Raw genomic sequence first — 25,267 nt, 5'->3', positions numbered from 1 at the left:
TTAACCTGGGTGGACTAGAAAAAGTCCTACACCCTCCCTACAGGCGAACCAAGCAGCTGCTTAGGGCCCCGCTGCCACTATGGGGCCCTCACAAACCACTAGTGGTGCGAGCCGTTTTCTTGCTGAAATCGTTTTTATTTGCATTTTACAAATTATCTTCACTGACAGTGCTTTAGTACTTAAATATTTATAGATTTTCACTGAAAAAAAAAATCATAACTTTATTAGAGTTGAAATTGTGTTTGTGTGAAAGTCACGTGATCAACAGGAAGCTTGCAGCATCTCATTTATCATTTGTGTTGTGTGTTCTCGCGGTTCAAGTTTGTTCTTCCAAAGAAAACCTGCAAGTCTGACCGGTTTTTCTTGGTTTTACAGACCGGTTTTTTACAGACTGATAATGTTTTTTCCGGATACATGTTTATAAAAGTTATGCCTTAATTGAATCAATCATAGTTTATATTATTTGCCTATTGATTTTATTATTTATGAATCAATCTTTGCATTAATGTGAGTTTTGTGTGTGTGTGTGTGTGTGTGTGTGTGTGTGTGTGTGTGTGTGTGTGTGTGTGTGTGTGTGTGTGTGTGTGTGTGTGTGTGTTTTTATCAGTTCAGAATGCATATTTTATTACTAAGTAGTGCATTTTTACTATTGGTTAATTATTGTTCAGTGTCGTTTTCATTTCATTGCAAAAAAATAAATAAATAAATAAATAAATAAATCAACCTAGAATGTTTAATAGAATCTTCGATTTGTTTTCCAAAATTAATAAAATATGTTTTAAACATTCCAGAAGGACGCCAAGTAGTTATCACTGGTCCCTTTATTAAAGCTAGTATAATTCTTAATTTTTTTTTAAGCTGCTAGTTGACACAATACCTGATCATACAATGGACAGGTATTAATAATAATAGTAGTAATAATAATAATAATAATAATAATAATAATAATAAACAAAATGAATTAATAAAAGCAAAACAAAAAGTCGTGATAACGAGAAAATAGGAGAGAGAAAAAAATATGAATACATCCTAGACTTTGGTAACGTTACAATGCGGAAACAAGAAACAGAAATAGACATATGCTTTTTAAAGCAATATTCTCACAGAATATTGTCGAAATAATGTTGAAAACTTATGTATAAATTATCAGAACAATCTACCTATATGTAATAAAGTGGGACATGATGGCGACAAAAACATAGCGAGAGAAACACACCACAAAATTAAAAAATGATCATTTACTCGGGCTACTGTTACTGTATCACTCACCTGTGTGGATATCTAGATCGACTTGCGGACTCGTATTCATTTCTTTCTCCCCGATAATCCATCAGGACAACCGAATTGAAGGAATCTCACCACTTCTAGATTAGTAAAACGATGTTTCTGTTTTCATAAAATGGTGACAGAGATTGACTGCTCTTTCATTTTCACATGCAGGTGTCTGTCAGGTGAGCTAATGAAGGGAGGGTTGTTTTGGAGAAAATTACGTTCATATCTCTGCTTACTTCCGGGTGAAAATTTTTAACAGCATTAATCTTTTTTGAGTTAAAGTTTTTTTATCTGGGGCTGCTTGTGTTATTCTCCCCAATAATCCCAGGCATGATCGCTTATAGGCTCTTGGTTAACAAAACAGGAAGTCTACCTGTAAATGTTTTGAGAGAGAATGTGTAGAGAGAGAAAGATAAAAATACTATAAGTAATAAAATAGGTTAAATCTATATGGTAATATAAAATATGGAATGAATATTTAACTCTAGATATAATTGCAGTTAAAAACACCAGACGAATGTACAAACAAAAACTGATGAGAGACTCCATCATGAAGGTGCCCACGTCTGTGCAACTGGGTGTAGAGTTTTCCTCACAGTATTTGTTCATTCATTCATTTTCTTTTCGGCTTTTTTCAGATTTTTTCAAATTCATTGGCTTAGTCCCTTTATTAATCAGGGGTCACCGCCACAGCGAAATGAGCCGCCAACTTATCCAGCACGTTTTTACACAGCGAATGCCCTTCCAGCCGTAACCCATCTCTGGGAAACATCCATTAACACTCATTCACACTCATACACTACGGAAAATTTAGCCTACCCAATTCACCTGTACCGCATGTCTTTGGACTGTGGGGGAAACCGGAGCACCCGGAGGAAACCTACGCAAATGCAGGGAGAACATGCAAACTCCACACAGAAACGCCAATTAAGCCAGCCGAGGCTCGAACCAGCGACCTTCTTGCTGTGAGGTGACAGTACAAACCACTGAGCCACCGCACTATATTTGCACAATATTTACATATTCACAAAACATAGCTGAAAAAAATATCTAAATTACTAGAATAACCCCCAGCACAGTGTGGCTACATGATGATCTACAACTATGAGTTTGTTTGTTTGTTTGTTCTAAACAGTTAAATTGCTGATTTCCAGAAAGATCCTCCATCAGACACGTAACCAGGATGCAAAAGACCCACCCCTCACTGACATAGGTCCACAATTTGTCCCAAACATGAGTTTATTCGCTACGCTAACATAAGTAGTGAAAATAACCCATAACCTATCAAAAAAGGCTTTAAGACCAGGTGTTGGCCTCACATTGATGTGACCTGGGATGGGCAGTATTTATGATACAAGTATTTCAAATATGTATATTAAATACAAAACAGTATTTTGTAATGTGTTTTTGATGAGGTTTATGAAAATTAGTTAATATTTTGTTTGAAAATTCTTTAGTGTCTTGTATTTTTTGTATTTATAAATATTGTAAAATACCTTGTAAGAAGTCTACATGATGACATCATAAAAGGTGGCCTTTAATAGTGGTGTTTTTTCAGTTATTTGCCAAAACTAGACTACAAAATGGATTAATATTGAAAAAGTTGATCAATGCTTGGATTATGGATGGAAATTAAGCAACAAATATTTCAAGAGTTCACACTTATGATGATTGATTGTAAAGTGTGTTAGGCATGCTGTCCCAGGAGACAGACTTGACTTTTTACAGATCCAGTTTACGTGGGTGTCCCATGTTAGAGACCTCTCTATGTAAATTCCCAAACACTTGTAAGACTGTACCTGAGTGATTTCCTGATTATGTACAAACACTGTAAATGCTTGACAACACACTTGAGATCAAAGAATATTTACTTTGTTTTTTTTGTGTTTACTTTTAAGAAGTTTTCATCACACCACTCAACAAATGAATCAATTTCAGAAAAATAAACAGAAACAGGATCTTGTTTTTCAGCAAACTTTAAATCACCGTATCATCTGAGTATTTCAGAATAAATGTCTGTGAGTGCCTGCTTGAACACTCATTAGTATAAAGTAAACAGAAGTGATCAGCTCACACAACCCTGAGGGACACCAGAACTACTATATTTCACTTGGGACAAATGTTATGTACTTTGACTGCCTGAGTTTGGTTTGTTAAAAATAAGTAATATTCAATAACTGTATAGGATTTACTCCTAACTTTTATAGTTTCCAAATTAAAACATGTGGTTGAACCATGTTAAACGCTGAGCTAAAATCAAAGAGAAAAGTCCATGTGCATATGCATCAGGTTCTTCTAAATGATTTAAGATAAAATGCAACAGACTATTGATGGCATTAATAATTATATTTTCTCTAAGCACTGACACTATATTCTTCTTGTAGAATTTCATTACTGAAGTGAGAGTGATTGGTCTATAATCATTATTATACACAGGATGGGCAAATTTAGGCAGAGGGATTATAAGAGATCTTTTCCAGATAGCTGGGACTTAAAGTGAATAGATTTTTGAAATAAAAACACCACACTGGTGACAGTTCATCTGCACATGCTTTTAGTAAAAAGCCAGAGAGACCTGTCCTACAGGTTCTTCAGTTTTCCTTTTCCTGCATCTTTGGCAGATTTGAGCTCTTTCCAGCAGTGTCTGTGTGATTGTGAGATTCGTCTTTACACACTGAAGACAGCAGAGGGACTGAAACACCATTAAAAACACTGAAAAGACTCAAACACTCACTGAAGCTCCAGAAGGAAACATGATGCATTAAGAACTGCAGTGACTGACCAAGATCTAATTCCCACACAAGCGTCAGATCCACAGTTATCAGATAATATAGCATTTATTTTAGATATGGATCCCTTTAAACAGAGCTGATTCAGTAAACACTCAAAGACATGGACTGAAGGATTTAAACCTGCATTAATGTCATGCTGAACTCTGCTGTAGATCACCAAACTATATAGAGCCAATTCATTCATTCATTTTCCTTCAGCTTAGTCTCTTTATTCGTCTGGGGTCACCATGGCGGAATGAACCGCCAACTTATGTAGCATATGTTTTTCACAGTGGATGCCCTTCCAGCTGCAACCAATTACTGGGAAACACCCATACACACTCATTCTCACACACAAACACACACACACTCATACACTACAGCCAATTTATTCATTCATTCCTCCTATACCACATGTGTTTAGACTGTGGGGGAAACCGGAGCACCTGGAGGAAACCCACGCCAAAACGGGGGGAACATGCAAACTCCACACAGAAATGCCAATTGACGTAGCCGGGACTCGTACCAGCGTCCTTTTTGCTGTGAGGCCACAGTGCTAAACACTGAGCCAGCGAGTCTCCTAAATAATTAATACTTATTAATCTACTCATAAAAACTGCTGTCAGCACAAAATAACGTCTCCTTCAACACAAGAGAGCTGGAAATATATATCAGGTGTTAAACTGATTTATTAAATGCTTGATGTTAATAAACTGATGACGACAGCTTGTAGAATAATAATGAGAAAACATCAGATCTTCACTATGAGAGTAAAAGAGGAATAAATAAATAAATTAATAAATTCTACTGAAATATAATTCTATTTACACGAGGAAGAAGAAACTCAATGACACCTTTAATCCTCACAATGATTCTTCTGCTGCTACAGAGTCAATAACAAGTCAATCATTAGAATAAAGATGAGAAATATAATAATTCATTAATTCACAGACGACATGTGTTGATGCAGAACAATGATGGAGTATCAGAGAAAACAAAGTGCTGATCACACCAATAACTAAGAGATGAAATGTATTATTCACATTATTATGAATATTGTCTGGTGTTGACTTAATCTTGGCTTTACTTAATATCTTATTTTTCTCCGCTAACTAAACTAAACTAATGAAAGATGATGATGATGATTGCTTTAGTTACTGAGACTCTTTCATATCATAATGCTGTATTCTGTGATTTAATCTGTAGTTAAAGCGTGATGTTTCTGGTAAGATTATTTAATAAATATAATTATGTTGAAACTCTGTTTAGGTTTATTATTAATATTCGATTCGTCTAATTTACACAGAGAATAAATGATTGGTTTTGTCTTGCGCTGATTAATTGTTCTCCACAACACTGGTAATGTGAGCTGACACAGTAAATCAAGTCGATATGATTTATTCACACTTTTATTAAAATCATTTGCTGTTGAGACACTTTCATGAAGACAATCATAACAAAAATACTGAAATATAAAGACCAGAGAGTGTGTTATATAAAGATAAAAATATAAAATCTGCTTTGTTTAAACAATATAATGCATAGATGTAATATTGTAGTTTATGACACAGTGCACATTATAATCAAACTGAAAACGGATATGAGGAAATGTATTAAAAACAATACATACAGATAATAAACAAACTGCTACTGTGTCATATTATAAACCAAAACACTTTTAATATAGTAATACTGTCACTTTCCTGTGCATCAATTTACAATATAAAAAGTAACAAATAGTAGAAACTGTAAATCAGCCTGACTAGTGAGATATTTAAACATGTGTGAATGTGACATGGTGACTGATGTAATTATGAATAAATGATTTAATCTTGAGTAATTATCTCCTGAACTGGATCATGTCACTCTTCAATATGCCGCTGTTTCTCTTTAGTCAGACTGAAGGAAAGCTGAATCACTCGACACTGTCCAGAATCATCTCACATGTGTGAAGAGACAGAAAGTTTCTCTGTTTTCTCGTGGTTTTCTCTCTTCATGACGTGCTCCATCACAGGTGGAGGAAACAGAAAGAGCATCCGCTTATTTGTGTTTTAATTCTGCAGCATTGAGTTTCTCTGTGAGCAGATATGAATAAAGCAGTTCCTGCAGCATTTCTTCCTCTTCTCTGATGCACATTAATGATGGAGTGTTTCAGTCACTGATGATGATGTTTAGTCGTCCAGCAGAGTCTTTATAAACTCCAGCAGCACGATTACTGACACTTCACTTCTGTACAGTTTAATGTGTCTGTAGAGACTCCACATTCAACATATAAAACCCCAGCTGATACTGAATAAAACACACAGAAACACACACATTATGAAGCGTCACTGCAGACACATCTGTACAGCTGATTCAGTTCACATGACATTATTATATGATCTATGATGATGAATCATTACTACTTACTGCAGTGTCTCCAGTTTATAATGTGGATCATCTCTTAAATCAGAGAGCCACTTCACTCCAATACCTTCTACTCTATTCCATTTCAGATTCAGTTCTCTGAGGTTTGAGGAGTTTGATCTCAGAGCTGAAGCCAAATCAGCACAACTTGCATCTGAGACGCCACAATAATTCAACCTGCAGAACAACAACACACTCTTCACTCTCAGTTCAGCAGATCCACAACACACACAGAGACTTTAAGTTAAAGTTTTACAATCCCTCTGTCCTGTTTGTCAATGGGTCACTCTCTCAGCACTCTTCAGATAATGAGCACAACAGCAGTCAGTGTGAGCGACTGAGAGGATCTTTGTTTCGGCACTAAATGCTTTCATCAATACTTTCAAACACTGTTGTGCTGCCACCTATCGGGCATACTATTCACTGCACTGTAGGAGAGTCAATGGGCCCTATCATACACCCACCGCAGTGTGGCGCAAGGCGTGACGCAGTAGTCTTTTGGTAGTTTCAGCTTGGCGCAAGAGTGGTTTTGAGGCGTTGCGCTACGCTGTTTAAATAGCAAATGCATTAGCGCTCATTTGTGCGCCCATAGGTGTTCTGGTCTAAAAAGAAAGGCGTGCTGAGGCGGACCGCTGGCGCGTCGCTATTTTGAGAAACTATAATAGATTTTTCATTAGACCAAAACTAACCCGGTCTAAACTCCGGCGCAGAGTTGCACCTCGCACTGCTGAATATACACAAGAGAGCAATAGGCAAATATCTTTACATGTGAAAAAATTTTAATATTAAGGATATATATAGGATATAATAAGAATAGATATAAAATATAAATATAAAGGATTAAAATATTACAAAACATATTATTTTCTAGCCTACATAAATGTGAAAAACCACTGCTTTTATGTCTTCTTCATCTCGGGAGGCTTTTTCAGTTCATTCATAACAATTTGCTTTTGTATAATGTTATTATTATTAGCAGTATTATTTAATATATCCATATTTATATTTGTTTTATTAAAAACAAGCTTAGATTTGCCCACCTGTCAAGTTTTAGACCATATGGGGCACAGCATGTGTTTTAGGATATAACTCAGGTTTTTGAGCACATTTTGTTATTATTGTTCATTTATTCGTTTGCTGGAAATTAGAACTGAATTTAGAAATAGTTTTGAAACTAATATTCACGCTTAACAAACGAAATTAATTATTTATAGACTAATTGATGTCTGTGCGTAAAGGTTTCCCTATCCAAAAGCGAAAGTGAAAGTAGATCTTTTATCTCTCATTTTCACGCAGTAGATGCTCTGTTTAACAGTTTTCTGTTAAAAAAAACTGTCAACTGTTTGCTTGTGAAATGCTCATTTTTTCCACTTAAACTTACTTTGCGTCCTGTAAATAGCGAATGTGCTCTTGGCGCGACGCAGCTGGCTCTTATAGGCAATGGGAGATGAGACTCTAATTGGTTTATTCTCAAAACACACCTATAACTCATTAATAAAATAAACTCAACACTTTTAGACCATGCGCCGAAGCGCAAGGCAGATTTCCCGTCCTTAAATTAGCAAAAACGCGTCCTGACACTCCCTGAAAACGTTTGCGCCCTGCGTTTTGCGCTCTGTGCATGGACAGTCAAAATAGAGCCCGATATCAGCTGAACCTACTCAGCAAGAAGCATGTCAGTGTGTAGAGACTTTGACATTGAGAAAACATGTTTTTATGTTTTGGAAGTAAGAATAAAAAAAAGATCAAAATTCAAGCAAGTGTCCAGCGTCTAAAAACATTACCTAATGGGGACAGCAAAATCACCAATTCACTGTAACAAAACTCTTCAAAACAGCCCATTAATAATTATAATCCATAATAACACAAATATCAAATATTAAATAAAGCGAGCAGAACTGCAGAAATGTGCTGGATGTGTGTAGTAAAACACTGAACTATAATCCAGATCTAGAACATGATCAGAACAATCAGATGCAGATGAACACCTCTAGAAGAGTCTTTCAGCTTCATCAACATCAACACAGAAGGAGAAATCACCTTCATAATGTTGTGTTGAACTGAACACATGGAGCTTTCAATGCTTTCATCAATAACTGAGAGAAATCGAGATTTATGCTGACTAAAGGCTGATATATGACATTATTATTCTAATATGAATGTGTTTTGCTCAAACATTTGCTTCTGCTTCAGGGATTCCTCATGTTGGCTTTATTATTAGTGTTTTGTCTAAATGTTTCTAAAACTTCAGCTTTAAAGATCATTTCCCTTTACTCTACACAAATGATTTTTCTGAATCTTTATGTAATTATGTAAACTGGTACAGCATGAGTGCAGATAATTGAAGAGAAAATCATCTTCAGGAGAAATATTTCTCTAATGTAAATGATGAAGATCTTAATAACATGATGATGATGAAAATCCCTAAAATACTGTAAATGACAATAACTGAGATTAATGTATGATCTTACGTCAGTTTCTCCAGTTTACAGTGAGGATCCTTCAGTCCAGCAGAGAGCCGCTTCACTCCTGAATCTCCTACTTTATTCTCAGACAGATTCAGTTCTCTGAGGTTTGAGGAGTTTGATCTCAGAGCTGAAGCCAAAGCAGCACAACCTTTACCTGAGACGTCACAATTGATCAACCTGCAGAACAACAACACACTCTTCACTCTCAGTTCAGCAGATCAACAACACACACAGAGACTTTACACAGTTAAACCTGTAATCTGTGTGTGCTTCATGTTTCAGTGAGTTTGTTTACTTTAGTTTGATTATATTTGAATATGAATCACTGTGATCTGAACATCATGATCAGGAATCTGCTTTACTGGTGTGTGGATGTGTTTGATGATCAGAATATGAAGTGTGCAGCTTAAATAAGTTTATACTCAGATAATTGAGAGCTTTTAATACACAATCACAGTTAGACTGATCAACTATAAAACATACAATAAAACTATAAACATCTGAGATTCACTGCAGGATTAAAGCAAAGTGTGAAACTGATTCTTCACTCAGTGTCAGTCGAGCCGCTGTGAGAATCTGAAACACTCTTTTACACACACACTTCACTCTAAGACTGCACTCACAATAGACACCATTGACCTGAACCATGTCCAGGTGCGGTCTGGAGCACTCACACTAGTCAAACTAATTGGGATATGGGGGTCAAATGTGCCAAATTGCTTCCAAACACATCTACAACTAGCCCAAAAGGTTGATCACACGACAAATAAGTCATAAGTAGAATATAAGAAGGAGAAAAAAATAATTCAATGTTTACCTGCTCTTTTGTCTATGAAGGTATTGTTGTCTCTTTGCTCAGCTCACCTCTTTATGTCTTCAAATGTCAGGGGTTCATTCATGTTACTCTGACAGTCACATATAATCTTAATCAATGCACAGTCTAAGCTGATAGGAGCCATGACCGTTCGTTCATCACGTGAGAGAATGACTCAAACCTGAGGACTCAAGAGATGAACGGTTCAATTCTTTTTCCGGCTCTAAACGCGTATGATTGGCCCGTAAGGAACGAGTGACTCAGACCCGATAGAGGACTCGAGAGGTGAGCGGATCAATTCTTTTTCCGGCTCTAAATGCATATGATTGGCTTCTGCCAATGTGATGAAGACTTGAAATTAACGATACCTGCACAAATGTGCGCACACACGGAGGAACGAATCACTCCCTGAGAGGACTCGTAGTTCCAGAGTCATTTTGAAGATTCGTTCAAAATGAACGAATCGTTCATGAACGACCCATCACTACAGCACATACACTAGATGACAACCTGACAACACACAAGCTTGATGATTAAATGGCGGAAAACCAATTAAAGTGATCAATAAAAATTTAAATAAATACAATAAAATAAAAAAAATGTGATGTTATTGTTGAAGTGTTCTGGAGCATTATTGCAGTGTTTTATTTATTAATAGTTCATATTAAGTAATTTTTCATGGCTTAAACACCAAGAGCTCTGATGAGAATCAGACTGATAAACACATGTAAACCCTTGATGTTGTTTCAGCTGAGATTAATGAATGATCTTACCTCAGTGTCTCCAGTTTACACTGAGGATCCTTTAGTCCAGCAGAGAGCCGCTTCACTCCTGAATCTACTATTTTATTATCAGACAGATCCAGTTCTCTGAGGTTTGAGGAGTTTGATCTCAGAACTGAAGCCAAAGCAGCACAACCTTCATCTGAGACGCCACAATAACCCAACCTGCAGAACAACAACACACTCTTCACTCTCAGTTCAGCAGATCAACAACACACACAGAGACTTCACACAGTTAAACCTGTAATCTGTGTGTGCTTCATGTTTCAGTGAGTTTGTTTACTTTAGTTTGATTATATTTAAATATGAATCACTGTGATCTGAACATCATGATCAGGAATCTGCTTTACTGGTGTGTGGATGTGTTTGATGATCAGAATATGAAGTTTGCAGCTTAAATAAGTTTATACTGAGATAGTTGAGAGCTTTTAATACACAATCACAGTTATTAGACTGATCAACTATAAAACACACAATAAAACTATAAACATCTGAGATTCACTGCAGGATTAAAGCAAAGTGTGAAACTGATTCTTCACTCAGTGTCAGTCGAGACGCTGTGAGAATCTGAAACACTCTTTTACACACACACTTCACTCTTAATGCTCTATTTTGACGGTCCATGCGCAAAACGCAGGGCGCAAATGCTTTCAGGTCGTGTCAGGACGCGTTTTTGCTAATTTAAGGACGGGAAATCTGCCTTGCGCTTCGGCGCATGGTCTAAAAGTGTTGAGTTTATTTTCTTAATGAGTTATAGGTGTGTTTTAAGAATAAACCAATTAGAGTCTCATCTCCCATTCCCTTTAAGAGCCAGCTGCGTCGTGACATAAGCACATTCACTATTTACAGGACGCAAAGTAAGTCTAAGTGGAAAAAATGAGCATTTCACAAGCAAACAGTTAACCGTTGACAGTTTTTTAACAGAAAACTGTTAAACAGAGCATCTACTGTGTGAGAATGAGAGATAATGGATCTACTTTCACTTTCGCTCTTGGATAGGGAAACCTTTACGCACAGACATCAATTAGTCTATAAATAAATACTTTTGTTTGTTAAGCACAAATATTCGTTTCAAAACTATTTCTAAATTCAGTTCTAATTTCCAGCAAACGAAAAAATGAACAATAATAACAAAATGTGCTCAAAAACCTGAGTTATATCCTAAAACACATGCTGTGCCCCATATGGTCTAAAACCTGACAGGTGGGCAAATCTAAGCTTGTTTTTAATAAAACAAATATAAATATGGATATAATAAATAATACTGCTAATAATAATAACATTATAAAAAAGCAAATTGTTATGAATGAACTGAAAAAGCCTCTCGAGATGAAGAAGACATAAAAGCAGTGATTTTTCATATTTATGTAGGCTAGAAAATAATATGTTTTGTAATATTTTAATCCTTTATAATTATATTTTATATCTATTCTTATTATATCCTATATATATCCTTAATATTGACATTTTTTCACATGTAAAGATATTTGCCTATTGCTCTCTTGTGTGTATTAAGCAGTGCGTAAGCGAGGCGCAACTCTGCTCTGGAGTTTAGACCGGGTTAGTTTTGGTCTAATGAAAAATCTATTATAGTTTCTCAAAATAGCGACGCGCCAGCGGTCCGCCTCAGAACGCCTTTCTTTTTAGACCAGAACGCCTATGGGCGCACAGATGAGCGCTAATGCATTTGCTATTTAAACAGCGTAGCGCAACGCCTCAAAACGACTCTTGCGCCAAGCTGAAACTACCAAAAGACTACTGCGCCACGCCTTGCGTCACACTGCGCCGGGTTTATGATAGGGCCCAAAGACTGCACTCACACTAGACATGGGACGATAACTGTTTTTAAGGTATACCGCTGTTTAAAGAAGTCAAGGTTTTAAAACCGCCAAAATGTTCTGCTATACCGTTTCTATGGTATGTTTAAGATTTTTTTATGTACTTTTTTGTTGTTTTTTTAGACAACAGCATCTCCAGCAGAAAAGATCTCTAAAGATGCCATTTTAAATTGTAAAGAAATCTGTGCGTTTGAAACTATTGAAGACAGCAGAAGTCAATGATTCATTTGAGTTACTCAGCCTGACATGTTTACAGTTCCAATATATTGTAAATGTTTCTCTAAATAAAATATTTTGAGTTCAAAAGTGAAAAAAGTTGTTTTTTTTTACTCCGACATGTAAAAAGAAAATATATTTCAGAGCAGTGAGCACAATACTGTCAAACCGTGATATTTTTATCCGTCTTATCATACTGTCAGAATCTTATACCGGCCCATGCCTAACTCACACAAGACACGATTGCCTTGAACCATGTCCAGGCGCGGTCTGGAGCACTCACACTAGTCAAACTAATTGGGATATGGGGGTCAAATGTGCCCAGGCATGGTTCAGATAGTCTAGTGTGAGTACAGCCTAAAACCAGCAGCACATACACTAGATGACAACCTGACAACACACAAGCTTGATGATTCAATGTAGGAAAATTAATTAAAGGAATCAATAAAAAATTTAAATAAATACAATAAAATAAGAAAATGTGATGTTACTGTTGAAGTGTTCTGGAGCATTATTACAGTGTTTTATTTTATTAATAGTTCATTATCAGTAATATTTCATGGCTCAAACACCAAGAGCTCTGATGAGAATCAGACTGATAAACACATGTAAACCCTTGATGTTATTTCAGCTGAGATTAATGTATGATCTTACCTCAGTTTCTCCAGTTTACAGTGAGGATCCTTCAGTCCAGCAGAGAGCAGCTTCACTCCTGAATCTCCTACATTAATATTCTTAGATAGCTCCAGTTCTCTGAGGTTTGAGGAGTTTGATCTCAGAACTGAAGCCAAATCAGCACAACCTTCATCTGAGACGCCACAACACCTTAACCTGCAGAACAACAACACACTCTTCACTCTCAGTTCAGCAGATCAACAACACACACAGAGACTTTACACAGTTAAACCTGTAATCTGTGTGTGCTTCATGTTTCAGTGAGTTTGTTTACTTTAGTTTGATTATATTTGAATATGAATCACTGTGATCTGAACATCATGATCAGGAATCTGCTTTACCAGTAAAGGATACTTTACTAATAAAATATAATGTATAAAAGGCAAAATAATGTATAAAAGAGTGAGGCTATAGTCAAATAAATAAATGAATGAGAAAAAAGTGCGACTGCGACTGCTGCTTTCTCCGTTCGCCATGCTGGAGAGGAACAGTCTGCGCAAATGGAGCGCAGAGTTTAGTAATTGACTACAGCTCTCATCTGATTGGCTAAAGGTACGAGTAGCCCTGACTCTGCCAGGACAGTCTCAAAAATACACACACGCGTATCCAGGGGGAGTCGTACGTGAAAGAGGATTAGCACATTCTTATTCAGGATGAACTCGCAAGTTTTAAACATTCAAAACTTTTTGTACACTCATACATTTGCAAATGGTGTTTAGCATTTGTGAAATGTATTTTATGAAAATGTATTTTTATTTTGTGCACGTGAAATTTTTTTGTGAATATAAATGAATATTTTACGCACGTGAATTTGGCTACGCATGTGTACATCGTGTCTTTTGCGTGAATTATTATTGAGTCTTATCTGACTCCATACACTTTTGCCATGACCTTATTTGGCTTTAACAAACGTATCCCTCAGCTTTTTCCAAACTTTTTAACAAAAACTGTCCTCCTCCTTCACGACTGCTGCAATTTCTAGCTAAGAATTATTGTCCATCTGGTTATCTCCATGATGATCACGCATGGATCATTAGGGTGTCTGTAAAGTCGTACCTGTTTCAGAAAAAAATTTCTTCAAAATGATTCATATTCAATTCAAATGAAACGCAGCGCCGTGCGAACGGTTCGCTTGAGTCTTAAAATATTTCGGGAGCTCCAGCAGCTGAAATCATGTGGCGCACACCCAAAGCGAACCTCCGCAAACTCTGCGATAACATCACATTCACCACGCGCACTGAGTTCAATAACAGAAAGCTGATTGGCTGTTGCATGTTGGTCTCATTTGTAGTCGTAATACCGCAAATTACAACAGGACTAGTGAAATAAAGAACTACAACACCACGAAAAACAAACAACAACTAAAAAGACTTTAAATGAGCGTTAAATGTAGCGTTACATCAGAAAAATAAGACCTGAGCAAAAATATTGAAGACCTAAAATTTAGATTTTTAAATTTTAGACTTTAAGACCCCGCTGTAATTATAAGTGATATTTCATGGCTCAAACACCAAGAGCTCCAATGAGAATCAGACTGATAAACATGTAAACCCATGATGTTATTTCAACTGAGATTAATGTATGATCTTACCTCAGTTTCTCCAGTTTACAGTGAGGATCCTTCAGTCCAGCAGAGAGCAGCTTCACTCCTGAATCTCCTACAATATTATAAGACAGATCCAGTTCTCTGAGGTTTGAGGAGTTTGATCTTAGAGCTGAAGCCAAAGCAGCACAACCTTTATCGGAGATGCCACAATCAAACAACCTGCAGAACAACAACACACTCTTCACTCTCAGTTCAGCAGATCAACAACACACACAGAGACTTCACACAGTTAAACCTGTAATCTGAAAGTAGTTTTCTTCTATTATAATCACTGTGATCTAAATGACAGTCAAGGCTGCACATGACTGAAGTGTGGATGTGTTTGCAAGAAATTATCAAATTAAATAACCGGCTGAGTAAATACTTTTTCTTACCTTTTAGTGGACAACCGGTCACAATTAAAACTTGATTTTATGTCTTAAAATTAAACTAATACACAATTACATGTTTAGTTATACGATTATTATGATGACAGACCATTAATATAACTTTTAATTTAGTTAACAGCAGGTGTTTATCACTAATGCTGAATATTAATCACTTCATTATCTCATTAGCTGTAAATGGTGCTTCAGGCTATTCTTATCATATTCAGGCTTTATCTACTCTAATCATATTCAGGCTTTATCTACTCTAATCATATTCAGGCTGTCTAATCTAATCGTTTTACAGTAAGTTACCCGTTACTGTCAGTGTGTTTGTGTGCTCTTTATAAATGACTGAAAAACAGCTGCAGGTGAAGTATATTGATCGCAGCTGCTCAGTTTGTGATCATATCTCGGTTTTGTTCTGTTGATTTGTCATTTCCAATATTCGTAGCTTGAAACAGATGAAAATATGAAGTTCAGTAAAGTTAGCAACAGATTAGCAGATTTGTATTTTCCTGATCAATAACTCATGTCATCATGACCGATTCACTATTAGTATGATTAACGTCATAAAAATACACCTTAGGTCAGGGTATTTCACTACAGAATCCTACATTTGTTCTGTTTTGAACTGAGGACCGTAAAGTCCCTGATGCTGGTGTTTTACTCGTTATCCAGCTTGACAAGGATGACAAGTTAGCGTTAGCTCGTTTACCCTTAGAGCAGCAACTGAAATATTCAAACTGAGCTTTGACGGGTTGACTGGCCAGAGAAAGACGTTTCATATCATCACAATTATGCAGCATTTTAACAGCCTAATGCTTATTTTATGAATTAGACATGTAAATACACACAAGTACTAGTAAAACAAGACGTTTAGAGTTTGTAAAACACACCTAACCCCACCACTTATAGAAAACTGCATTTTTTACTTTCTCTAAATAAAAACTAACAAACTCATTCAGTATCATTAAGAAGCTTAAAAAAACAGTGACACAGGGCAATGTCCTCACAAGTCACTTTCTCCTTGTTAAACCTGTATAATACCAATAATAGTATACAAGTTTGTTTCATTGTCAAACCACACAAAAACACACATGCAAGCACACACACACACACACACACACACACACACACGCACACACACACATAAGCACGCACAGGCACACACACGATCTCTCTGGTCAGTGCTACTTACACAGCTGATCTGGAGGCTTCAACTACAGGCAGGAGCTTCTGAAGAACTTTATCAGGTGTCTGGAACTTTTGTGTTTGTGTCTGGTGTCCATAGCCTATTACATATCTTCTTAAATTAAACTCATCCAACTGCTCTAAAGTCAACAAAATAAAGACCACCGCTGACCACTGAGAGGAGGAGAATCTGCTGCCTGAAAGATCTCCAGATCTGACATACTCCTGGACTTCATTGACGAGAGAATGATCACCCAGTTCATTTAAACAGAGGAACAGGTTGATGGATTTCTCTGGTGAAGGATTCATTTTGATTTGTGTTTTAATGTACTCGACTGTTTTCTCTTGACTGTATGAGATGTTTCCAACCTGTGTCAGATGATTGTTCAGGAGTCTCTGATTAGATTTCAATGAGAGACCCAGAAGAAATCTGAGGAAGAGGTCCAGATGTCCATTTCTGCTCTGCAGAGCCTTGTCCACGGCTCTCTGGTGCAGGTCAGAGATTGTCTGACGTTTGAACCAATGTGCATATTTTGATCTGCGGTTTTCACTGAGCTCATCTCTCTCGTACAGCAGGAATGAAAGCAGCACATAAAGAGCTGCGAGATGCTCCTGAATGCTCAGATGAACAAAGCAGAAGACTTTCCCCTGAAACAAGCCCAGCTCCTCTCTGAAGATCTGAGTGCACAATCCTGAGTAAACGGAGGCTTCGCTCTCATCAATGCCACACTCTCTCAGGTCCTCCTCATAGAAGATCAGGTTGCCTTTCATCAGCTGCCGGAAAGCCAGTTTCCCCAGTTTGAGGATCATCTCCTCGTCCTTCAGCTTCTTCTCATAGTGCTTCTCATGTCTGATGCAGGTCTGAATGATCAGGAAGTGTGTGTACATCTCAGTCAGAGTCTTGGGAATCTCTCCTTTACGTGATCCCCTCATCATCTCCTCCAGAACAGTGGCTGAGATCCAGCAGAACACTGGGATGTGGCACATGATGAAGAGGCTCCTGCAGGACTTCAGATGTTGGATTATTTCATCAGCCAGTCTCTGATCTCTGATCCTCTTCCTGAAGTATTCCTCCTTCTGAGGGTCAGTGAAGCCTCGTACCTCCGTCAGTCGATGGACAAACGCAGAGGGAATGAGATCTGCTGCTGCTGGTCTGGAGGTGATCCAGATGAGAGCAGAGGGAAGCAGATTCCCCGCAATCAGGTTCATCAGCAGATCCTCCACTGAGGCCGATTCAGAAATATCACACAGTTTCACTCCACTGTTAAAGTCCAGAGACAGACGACACTCGTCCAGACCATCAAAGATGAACAACACTTTATATCCGTCTCTGGATATCTCCATCTCTTTGGTTTCAGGGAAAAACACATGCAGGAGATCTGCCAGACTGAGTGTTCTGTCCTTCATCAGGTTGATCTCTCTGAAAGGAAGTGGAAATATGAGCTGGACGTCCTGATTCTCCTTCTCTTCAGCCCAGTCCAGGATGAACTTCTGCACAGAGACTGTTTTCCCGATGCCAGCGACTCCCTTCGTCAGCACAGTTCTGATGGCTTTGTGTTGTCCAGGTAAAGCTGTAAAGATGTCTCTGCATTGGATCGGTGTGTCCTCTGTTGTTGATCTCCTGGATTGAGTCTCGATCTGTCTCACCTCATGCTCATTATTGATCTCTCCACTGTCTCCCTCTGTGATGTAGAGCTCTGTGTAGATCTCATTCAGCAGTGTTGGGGATTTATCTGTCGCTGTTCCCTCAGACACACACTGAAACTTTGTCAGCAGATTTGATCTGAATGTCTTGTGAACTTCAGCATGTAGATGATCATGGCTGTAAGATGAGAAAACACATGTTGCTGATGCTGCATGAAGGACATTTGATGTTTGATAAAAGCGATAGCATTCCCACTCCATTACTAATATCAAATTCGCAGACTTACAACATCTAAAAAAATGAATTTCCATGACCTATAAAAAAATGGTCAGTTGTTAAGACTTTAATAGCCATTATGAAAACAACAATCAATAATTTACCTCAGGATTTAGATAAAATCTGTTTTTTTTTACTGCTCCTAAAATGTATCTTATGTTGGCATGTTAGTCTTAATTGTAACGCCACACCAGCAGAGGGAGCCCTCGCCCAACTACTGACTCAGCTCTGCTCTCTCTTCCCTCACTTCCTGTTTGTGCTGTATCCACTTGTTAAGTGGTCATAGATATATACATTAGATGTCGCCTGGCCTATTGTTGTCTATTGGACGGAATGCGTCAATAGCGCCGCCATCTTGCTACAGGGTAGTGCTCCTTTGAACTGAATGCGGGACCAAGGTACAGTGGAGGACTGTGGCAATCCAAAGCCAGAGATATACACATATACACATATATCTATGATCGGGAGTTTTCCTGGATGTTAGTATGTATTTTTTTTTTCTAATTACGAAAATTATAATTTTACATCACTTTTCTACATTGATGGATCAGTGACCGCACGGGCATTCCTGACAAAAAGCTTGTGTTTGTGTGTACAGAAATGTACTATTCACCCTCCCTGTTAAATTTGATCTAATCATGTCCTGAAACACACCTCCTCTCCTGCTTTCACTTCTCATACTGACGGAGAGAGCGATTCGTTTGTGAATGAATCCCCCGAACGACTCTTTCACTAACGTTAGCCGACAATAACACAAGTTTCTGGCAGCGCAGCATCTCGTTGTCACATTTCCTTTGCATTGTTTGCTTATTTTATTCAACAAAACTAGCATAAGCCGAGTGTTTAGTGCGAGTTGGAGCTGCTTTGCCGTATGGTGAATGCAGTAAGTGACTGTTATCCTCAATAACGTTACCTGATTAGCACACAAGTTCAGAACATACAAAAACAGAAAAAAACTTAATCTTACCTATGAAATGTTCTGCCTTTGTGCTTTATTTTCTTTGTTTCCTCGTTACTACACCCGTAAACAGCGCTAAAGTCCCGCATCTTCACGTAATAACGCTGTCTTGACTAGTGCGGTTGAATGACATTTGTCCTGGGAGCACTGTACCAATGTGGCGGCGCTATTGACGCATGCTCAGGGTCCCTATGCGATATCTAGTGTATATATCTATGTTAAGTGGTGACGTGTTGGTGATGTATGTAATACTGTTTCCGGGTCCAAGCTGCCACTCATTTGAGTTGAGAAATTATTCGTTTATAATCACTTTGTATTCATATCACACATTAAAATTAATTTTATATAAAGTCATAGTGTACCCAACAATCTGTGGGCTTGCTGCATCACAAATACCAAAATTTAACAATTTATAAAAAATGAATCACTTTCTGGCCATCGGATATCAGGCATGGACATATATACTGCGATCGTGATTTTCGAAAGTATTAAATCGCTTTCAGCGTTTCCTCTAGGATTTTTTCCAGCTGTGGCGGCAGACTCTGTAGGCCATTTTACTCAGATCTACCACTACATGTCAATCCCTGCCTGAGTGCCAAATTCCTTTGCTCGTGCACAAAACTTTTTGAGCCCCAAATATACACTGCTCAAGAGCAGATTTTCTTGTGCGCCCTCAAATAAAAGCGGCTGAAGTGTTATTTAGTGCGTTTATGTACCGCGTATGTCTCCAACATTTATTAGATTTGCTAGGAATATTTATGAATGTCTCCGGTGGCCTTGCAGAGCGGACGGCGGCATTCCTGAAGTACAGTGAAACGGCTATAAACTCCAGCAAGATAAAGTCATTATATGCAGAGCCACAGACCTTTATCTATAAATAAAGTATAATTATGGAAACTGTGTTCATCATAACTGAAAGCTGCGCCGTGGTTGCTGGTCTCACGCATCACGCACCTGTCAGTTCAAGAGTTCACACTTAGCTGATGATTAATTATAAAGCTTGTTTGGCATGCTGTCCCGGGAGAGAGCCCTGAGCTCATGAGATCCTCGAGCCCAGGGCTCCCTCCCGTTGCAAAGCGGAGTTTGAGCTCAGGTAGATCTCGAGAACTCCCCTGCTGTAGCAAGTGAATGCTCTTGAAACTAATTACTAACTAGAAGCGTGTCTATGTTGACAATTTGGATTGTTCAATTAACTTAATTGCATGTTTTTAGGCGGTGGGAGGAAACCGGGGAACCCGGGGGAAACCCACGTGAGCACGGGGAGAAGTGCAAAACTCCGCACAGAAATGTCTGCTAGTTTTGGTAAAGCCAGGAACCAGAGACATTCTTGCTGTGAGGCGACAGTGCTAGGCACTGGGCCACCGTGTCACCTGTCTAAGACGGAGGCGTAGGGGAGGAAGGGGGGACTCTTCAAAACGAAGATAGCAATGAAATAAACCCCAGGGTATTTATAGTAGTTTAGGAGTCATCTGATTGGATCGTAGTGAATTGGATAATGCGGGTCAGCTGCTAGCAATCATAAGCACGTGATCCTCTCGAAATTTGTTTATACATAAACTTCACTTAGTCAGTCAGTCAGCACGTCACCTTGAAGGGTTAAACAGAACGCACAACACTATATGGTCACAGAAAAGTTTGCGCTGTTATTTTTCACTTACCGTTTCATAAGTTTTTGGAGCGATTATAACCCGCTATTTAAAAAAACGACTGAATATTTTGAATAAGAAGCTGTAATGTAGCTGTGGCGGGATGAATTTATGTGTGGCGTCCCGCCACGGAAGAATGAATGAAGCGGAAACCATGGCTTTATAAACGTTTATTATTAACATTTCATGAGTCTCACCATACAGTTGAATAGAGTGCTTGAACCATGAAGCCACTTCGCGTGACGTCACACTTAACAAGCAGAGAACTCAGGCCATGTTACTTTGTGAAGTATTGCCAGTTTACCTGCTCTACCAAGCTTTGTTCCAAGTGATTCTCATGACTGCTATCCTGTGTATGACCCTGCCTGTTTTGATCATGTCTTTGACTTTTAATCTGCTTTAGACTAATTGTTGTTCCCTTGAACCTTTGCTTGGCTTATCACTAGGGATGGCAGACGTAAAACTGATATTTCGACACAGTTTCGAGATCCCGAAGCGCAAGTGTTTCGAAACACTGCACCGAAGCATGATTCGAAGCACCCAAGTCACATGACTAAAGTGTTTCGAAACACCTGGTCACGTGACTAAAGCGATTCAAAGCATGGATCAGCTTAAAAGTGTTTCGAGACCGGGCCAATCTTCATTTGGCTGCCAAGGTCGAAAAAATTTCGTTTCATATGGCCTAGTGGACTGTACGTGTGCACGCTGATACTGTGCTTCGAATTACGTTTTGGGTTCAAATCCCGACTTGTACAAATATTCATGGCTTCATGTATGTTAATCATGTTTCTGTTTTGTGTAGCCTAAATAGGATACAGCTGCAGTTACGCCCTCAATATAGCATCATTTTTGTAACACTGTACACACACTGTAACACTGGTTTTGTGTAGGCATTAATAAAATACAATAAATGGGAAATTTAATGAATAATATAAATAATTCTTGATAACTTCAGGCCACAGTTTCTGATCTAGCATTAGATCCCTGTTTTAAGACTAAAACAAGACATATTTATTCACAAAGTGTTTATTCGGATATCAGACCAATGTTGACACAAAACGATACAAAAGCAATGCATAACCAACTGGTATTAAAGCATTTCAAAATAACATCAGCCTGGATTCGAACCCACTATCCCTGCATGGTAGTCATACACTTTAACCACTTCACTATTATTACTTGAAGGCCAAATCATGCTTAGTGGGCTTTAATGCCTCAATTTGCTCATCTGTTCTTTGCTGAAGCTGTTTCAGTGCAATACATAAAAAAATGACCACTAGGTGTCACTGTAGAGTGGGGTTTCAAAACGTTTCGAAGCTTCGACACATTTGCTTCGACTGTTTCAGTGTTTCACGAAGCCTCGCTTTGCCCACCACTACTTATCACTGCGTCTTCTGGATTTGCCCTTGATTTTGTCGAACGGTTTAGACTGCTCACATGTTGCCAACTCTTGGCCTGTTTACACGTTGATGTCTCTGCGCAAGCCCCTTAATAAACTCCTCGATACATTAACACACTACACTAAGTATGGTATTTGACTTCAGTCGTTACCAGTTGATGAGTGTGAAAGTAATAAGGGAGCAGAAAAACAACCTCACCATACAATATGAGTAAAGCAAGACGGTAAAAAATACGGTATAGAAAAAAAAACATTTGATAAAGGGAAACTAAAATTTAAAGCAACAAACAAAATCCTGATATTCCATGACATGAAATTCCCTGTCTATGTCTGAAATAAAGACATCTCCAGATTTCCTGAAATATCATGACCTGTGGGAACTCTGAAGAGAGTTTAGTTTAGGAAGTCTTCACTCTAGTTTAAAGATGAGGTATAAGTATGTGACGTATAAAGCAATGTTGTCATAATATCAGCATGTGCTTTATATTTTACACAGGAGGTTTAACAACATCACAAACAGAGGGAGTAAAAGCCAAAAGGTCTGGCTGAAGTGTGAGAAATGCAGTACTCTTGTAGCTCAAAGAGAAAAGCTCATGAAGATTAACCCAATCCACCATCAGCTCACTCAGTACAATAGAAAACATGACATGAAGCAGAGATGCGTGACTAATGTGCAGGGATGTCCCGATCAGATATTTTGATAAAATAATATAAGTGCAAGGATTTTGCTATTAAACTCAAATAAATTAAAATATTGTATTGGTGTTTACCTAAATGTTAGCTCTGTGTGTCCTCTATAGTTCTGTGGAGGGTCCGTGGACTGGTCACTCGTCACAGACGCAACACTGGACTCTGGTGACTTTGATTTTTGCATTTGGACTGAACTGAAATAAAATATGATGAGAAAACAGAAACAGACACTTTAACAATAATTAATTGCTGACTGATGCAAACAAAAAAAATCTCTAATCATAAACTGAACATCATATTATGCAGTTTAATGACATTATTACACACTGAAGCATAGATACAGGGACATATAAGATTACTGTGACAGCACCGTCCCATTTTAATGTGCTCATTTAATGTTAACACTAAGAATTTAGAGACAATTCCTTCACGTTTTTTTGTTTCCAAAAGTTGAACGCCGGAGCAAAATTAAACTTAAAAGCAATTTACCAATTTACCCTCCCTCAAGTGCCATGAACTGAAGCCCAGGAGGACACTTAAGCGTATCACAGAGATTGTGATGTTGTTTGATGCTAATTTGCTTTTAATAGTTTAAATCAAACTTACTGGTAGGGATGGCTGACGTGAAACTAACGTTTCGACACAATTTCGAGATCCCGAAGCGGAAGTGTTTCAAAACAATGCACCGAAGCATGTTCCGAAACACCCAGGTCACGTGACTAAAGTGTTTCGAAACACTTGGTCACGTGACTAAAGTGATTCAAAGCATCGATCAGTTAAGAAGCGTTTTGACACCGGGCGAATCTAAACAATACTGCCGTCTCATATGGTCAAGTGGACTGTGCGTGAGTACGCTTTTACAGTTCCTTTAATGTCTTTTGGGTTCGAACCTCGACTTGTACAAATACTGCCAAATCATGGTTTTATGTATTTTAATCATATTTCTGTTTTATGGTGCAGCCTAAATAGATTACAGCTGCGGATACGCCATTAATATAGCATCCTTTTTGTAACACTAAAACAATAATAAATATTTTAACAGTACTGATGGTTGGGTTTAGGGTTTGGGTAGACGTTAATGAAATACAATAAATGGGAAATTTAATGAATAATATAACTAATTCTTGATACCTTCTGGCCACAACTGTGTCTGATCTAGCAACAACCGTTTTAATACCAAAACAAGACATTTATTTACAAAGTGTTTATTCGGATGTCAGACCATGTTCAAACAAAACGAAACAAGAACAAAGAATTACCAACTGGTATTAAAGCATTTCAAAATAGCTGTATCAGCCTGGATTCAAACCCACTATCCACACATGAAAGTCAGAAACCTTAACTGCTCCACTAAAACTCTTGAATATATACTTCTACACAGTAGGGTTTAATACCTCAATTTGCTAAAATGTTCTTGCTGAAGCTGTTTCGGTGCAATACATGAAAAAATGACCACTAGGTGTCACCGTAGAGTCGGATTTTGAAACGTTTCGAAACTTCGACTCATTTGCTTCGATTTTCAGTGTTTCACGAAGCCTCGCTTTGCCCACCACTAGAGGGAAGGCAGGGGGATGGATGGCGGGCGTTCATTTTTCCGCTTTCTTCCGGGTGAAAAGTATTTTTATCTAGAGCTGCTTGTGTTATTCCGTCCAATACCCTCAGGCATGATCGCTTATAAATATTTATAATATACTTACCAAGTAAAGTGTACCTATTAAAGTGGCCGGTGAGTTTATAGAGATGATAGATAGATAGATAGATAGATAGATAGATAGATAGATAGATAGATAGATAGATAGATAGATAGATAGATAGATAGATAGACAGACAGACAGACAGACAGACAGACAGATAGATAGATAGATAGATAGATAGATAGATAGATAGATAGATAGATAGATAGATAAACATATTTTTAAAGATGTTGGTGTCTCCTTAAAATATTACCAGGCTTTTTTTTATAATTTTAACATACTTTTAATTCTTTAACCATATTTATAAGATGCATTTTTAATATTTTGATATTTTGTGATAACCATGTAAAGTGACAGTTTCTTTTTCTAGAGGCGGTTTCACATATTGGCACGTGTGCGCAGCAATGACGTCAATGAAGGATTACACATTTCTCAGTTTCACACCACACCACACACACGCACACACACACTGTACAATGCACACTACAAGACGCACATAAAGCAGTGATGTGATTGGCTGAAAGAGAATCGGAGGCGGGCTCAATCGTTCAT

At 37.9% G+C, this 25,267-nt stretch overlaps 2 protein-coding genes across 8 annotated transcripts in view; both read right to left on the bottom strand.

Annotated features, from left to right (window-relative positions):
- The window catches only part of LOC559196 (uncharacterized), a 73,418-nt gene extending 71,973 nt beyond the window's left edge, over positions 1-1,445 (bottom strand). The window contains exon 1 of one of the 2 annotated variants that reach the window (XM_068221895.2): positions 1,270-1,445. In XM_068221895.2, the coding sequence (XP_068077996.1) occupies positions 1,270-1,331 (62 nt within the window). In that variant the 5' untranslated portion in view covers positions 1,332-1,445. The remainder of the gene's footprint in view (positions 1-1,269) is intronic. The other variant, XM_073906446.1, reaches the window with a different exon arrangement.
- A 3,991-nt stretch (positions 1,446-5,436) lies between these two features.
- Positions 5,437-23,734, bottom strand: nlrc6 (NLR family CARD domain containing 6). Of its 6 annotated transcripts, none has more exons than XR_012382415.1 (9): positions 23,628-23,734; positions 23,102-23,215; positions 16,415-18,229; positions 14,834-15,007; positions 13,222-13,398; positions 10,423-10,678; positions 8,921-9,121; positions 6,453-6,626; positions 5,437-6,332 (listed from the first exon to the last, which is right to left on the bottom strand). XR_012382415.1 is itself a non-coding variant. In XM_073906535.1 (9 exons), the coding sequence occupies exons 2-9, from the start codon at positions 23,203-23,205 to the stop codon at positions 6,308-6,310; spliced, it is 2,817 nt and encodes a 938-aa protein (XP_073762636.1). In that variant the 5' UTR covers positions 23,206-23,215; positions 23,511-23,734; the 3' UTR covers positions 5,437-6,307. The 6 variants fall into 6 exon arrangements, 5 of the variants coding, with proteins under 5 accessions (XP_073762636.1, XP_005160238.1, XP_073762648.1 ...); XM_073906535.1 differs by having other exon boundaries at positions 8,921-9,094; positions 10,505-10,678; positions 23,511-23,734; XM_005160181.6 differs by having other exon boundaries at positions 8,921-9,094; positions 10,505-10,678.
- Between the last annotated feature and the right edge of the window lie 1,533 nt (positions 23,735-25,267).

This window comes from Danio rerio, chromosome 1 (assembly GCF_049306965.1).
Source record: "Danio rerio strain Tuebingen ecotype United States chromosome 1, GRCz12tu, whole genome shotgun sequence".
NCBI lineage: Eukaryota > Metazoa > Chordata > Actinopteri > Cypriniformes > Danionidae > Danio > Danio rerio.
The sequence above is the reverse complement of the archived record's forward strand: the minus strand, read 5'-3'. Positions and strand labels throughout refer to the sequence as shown.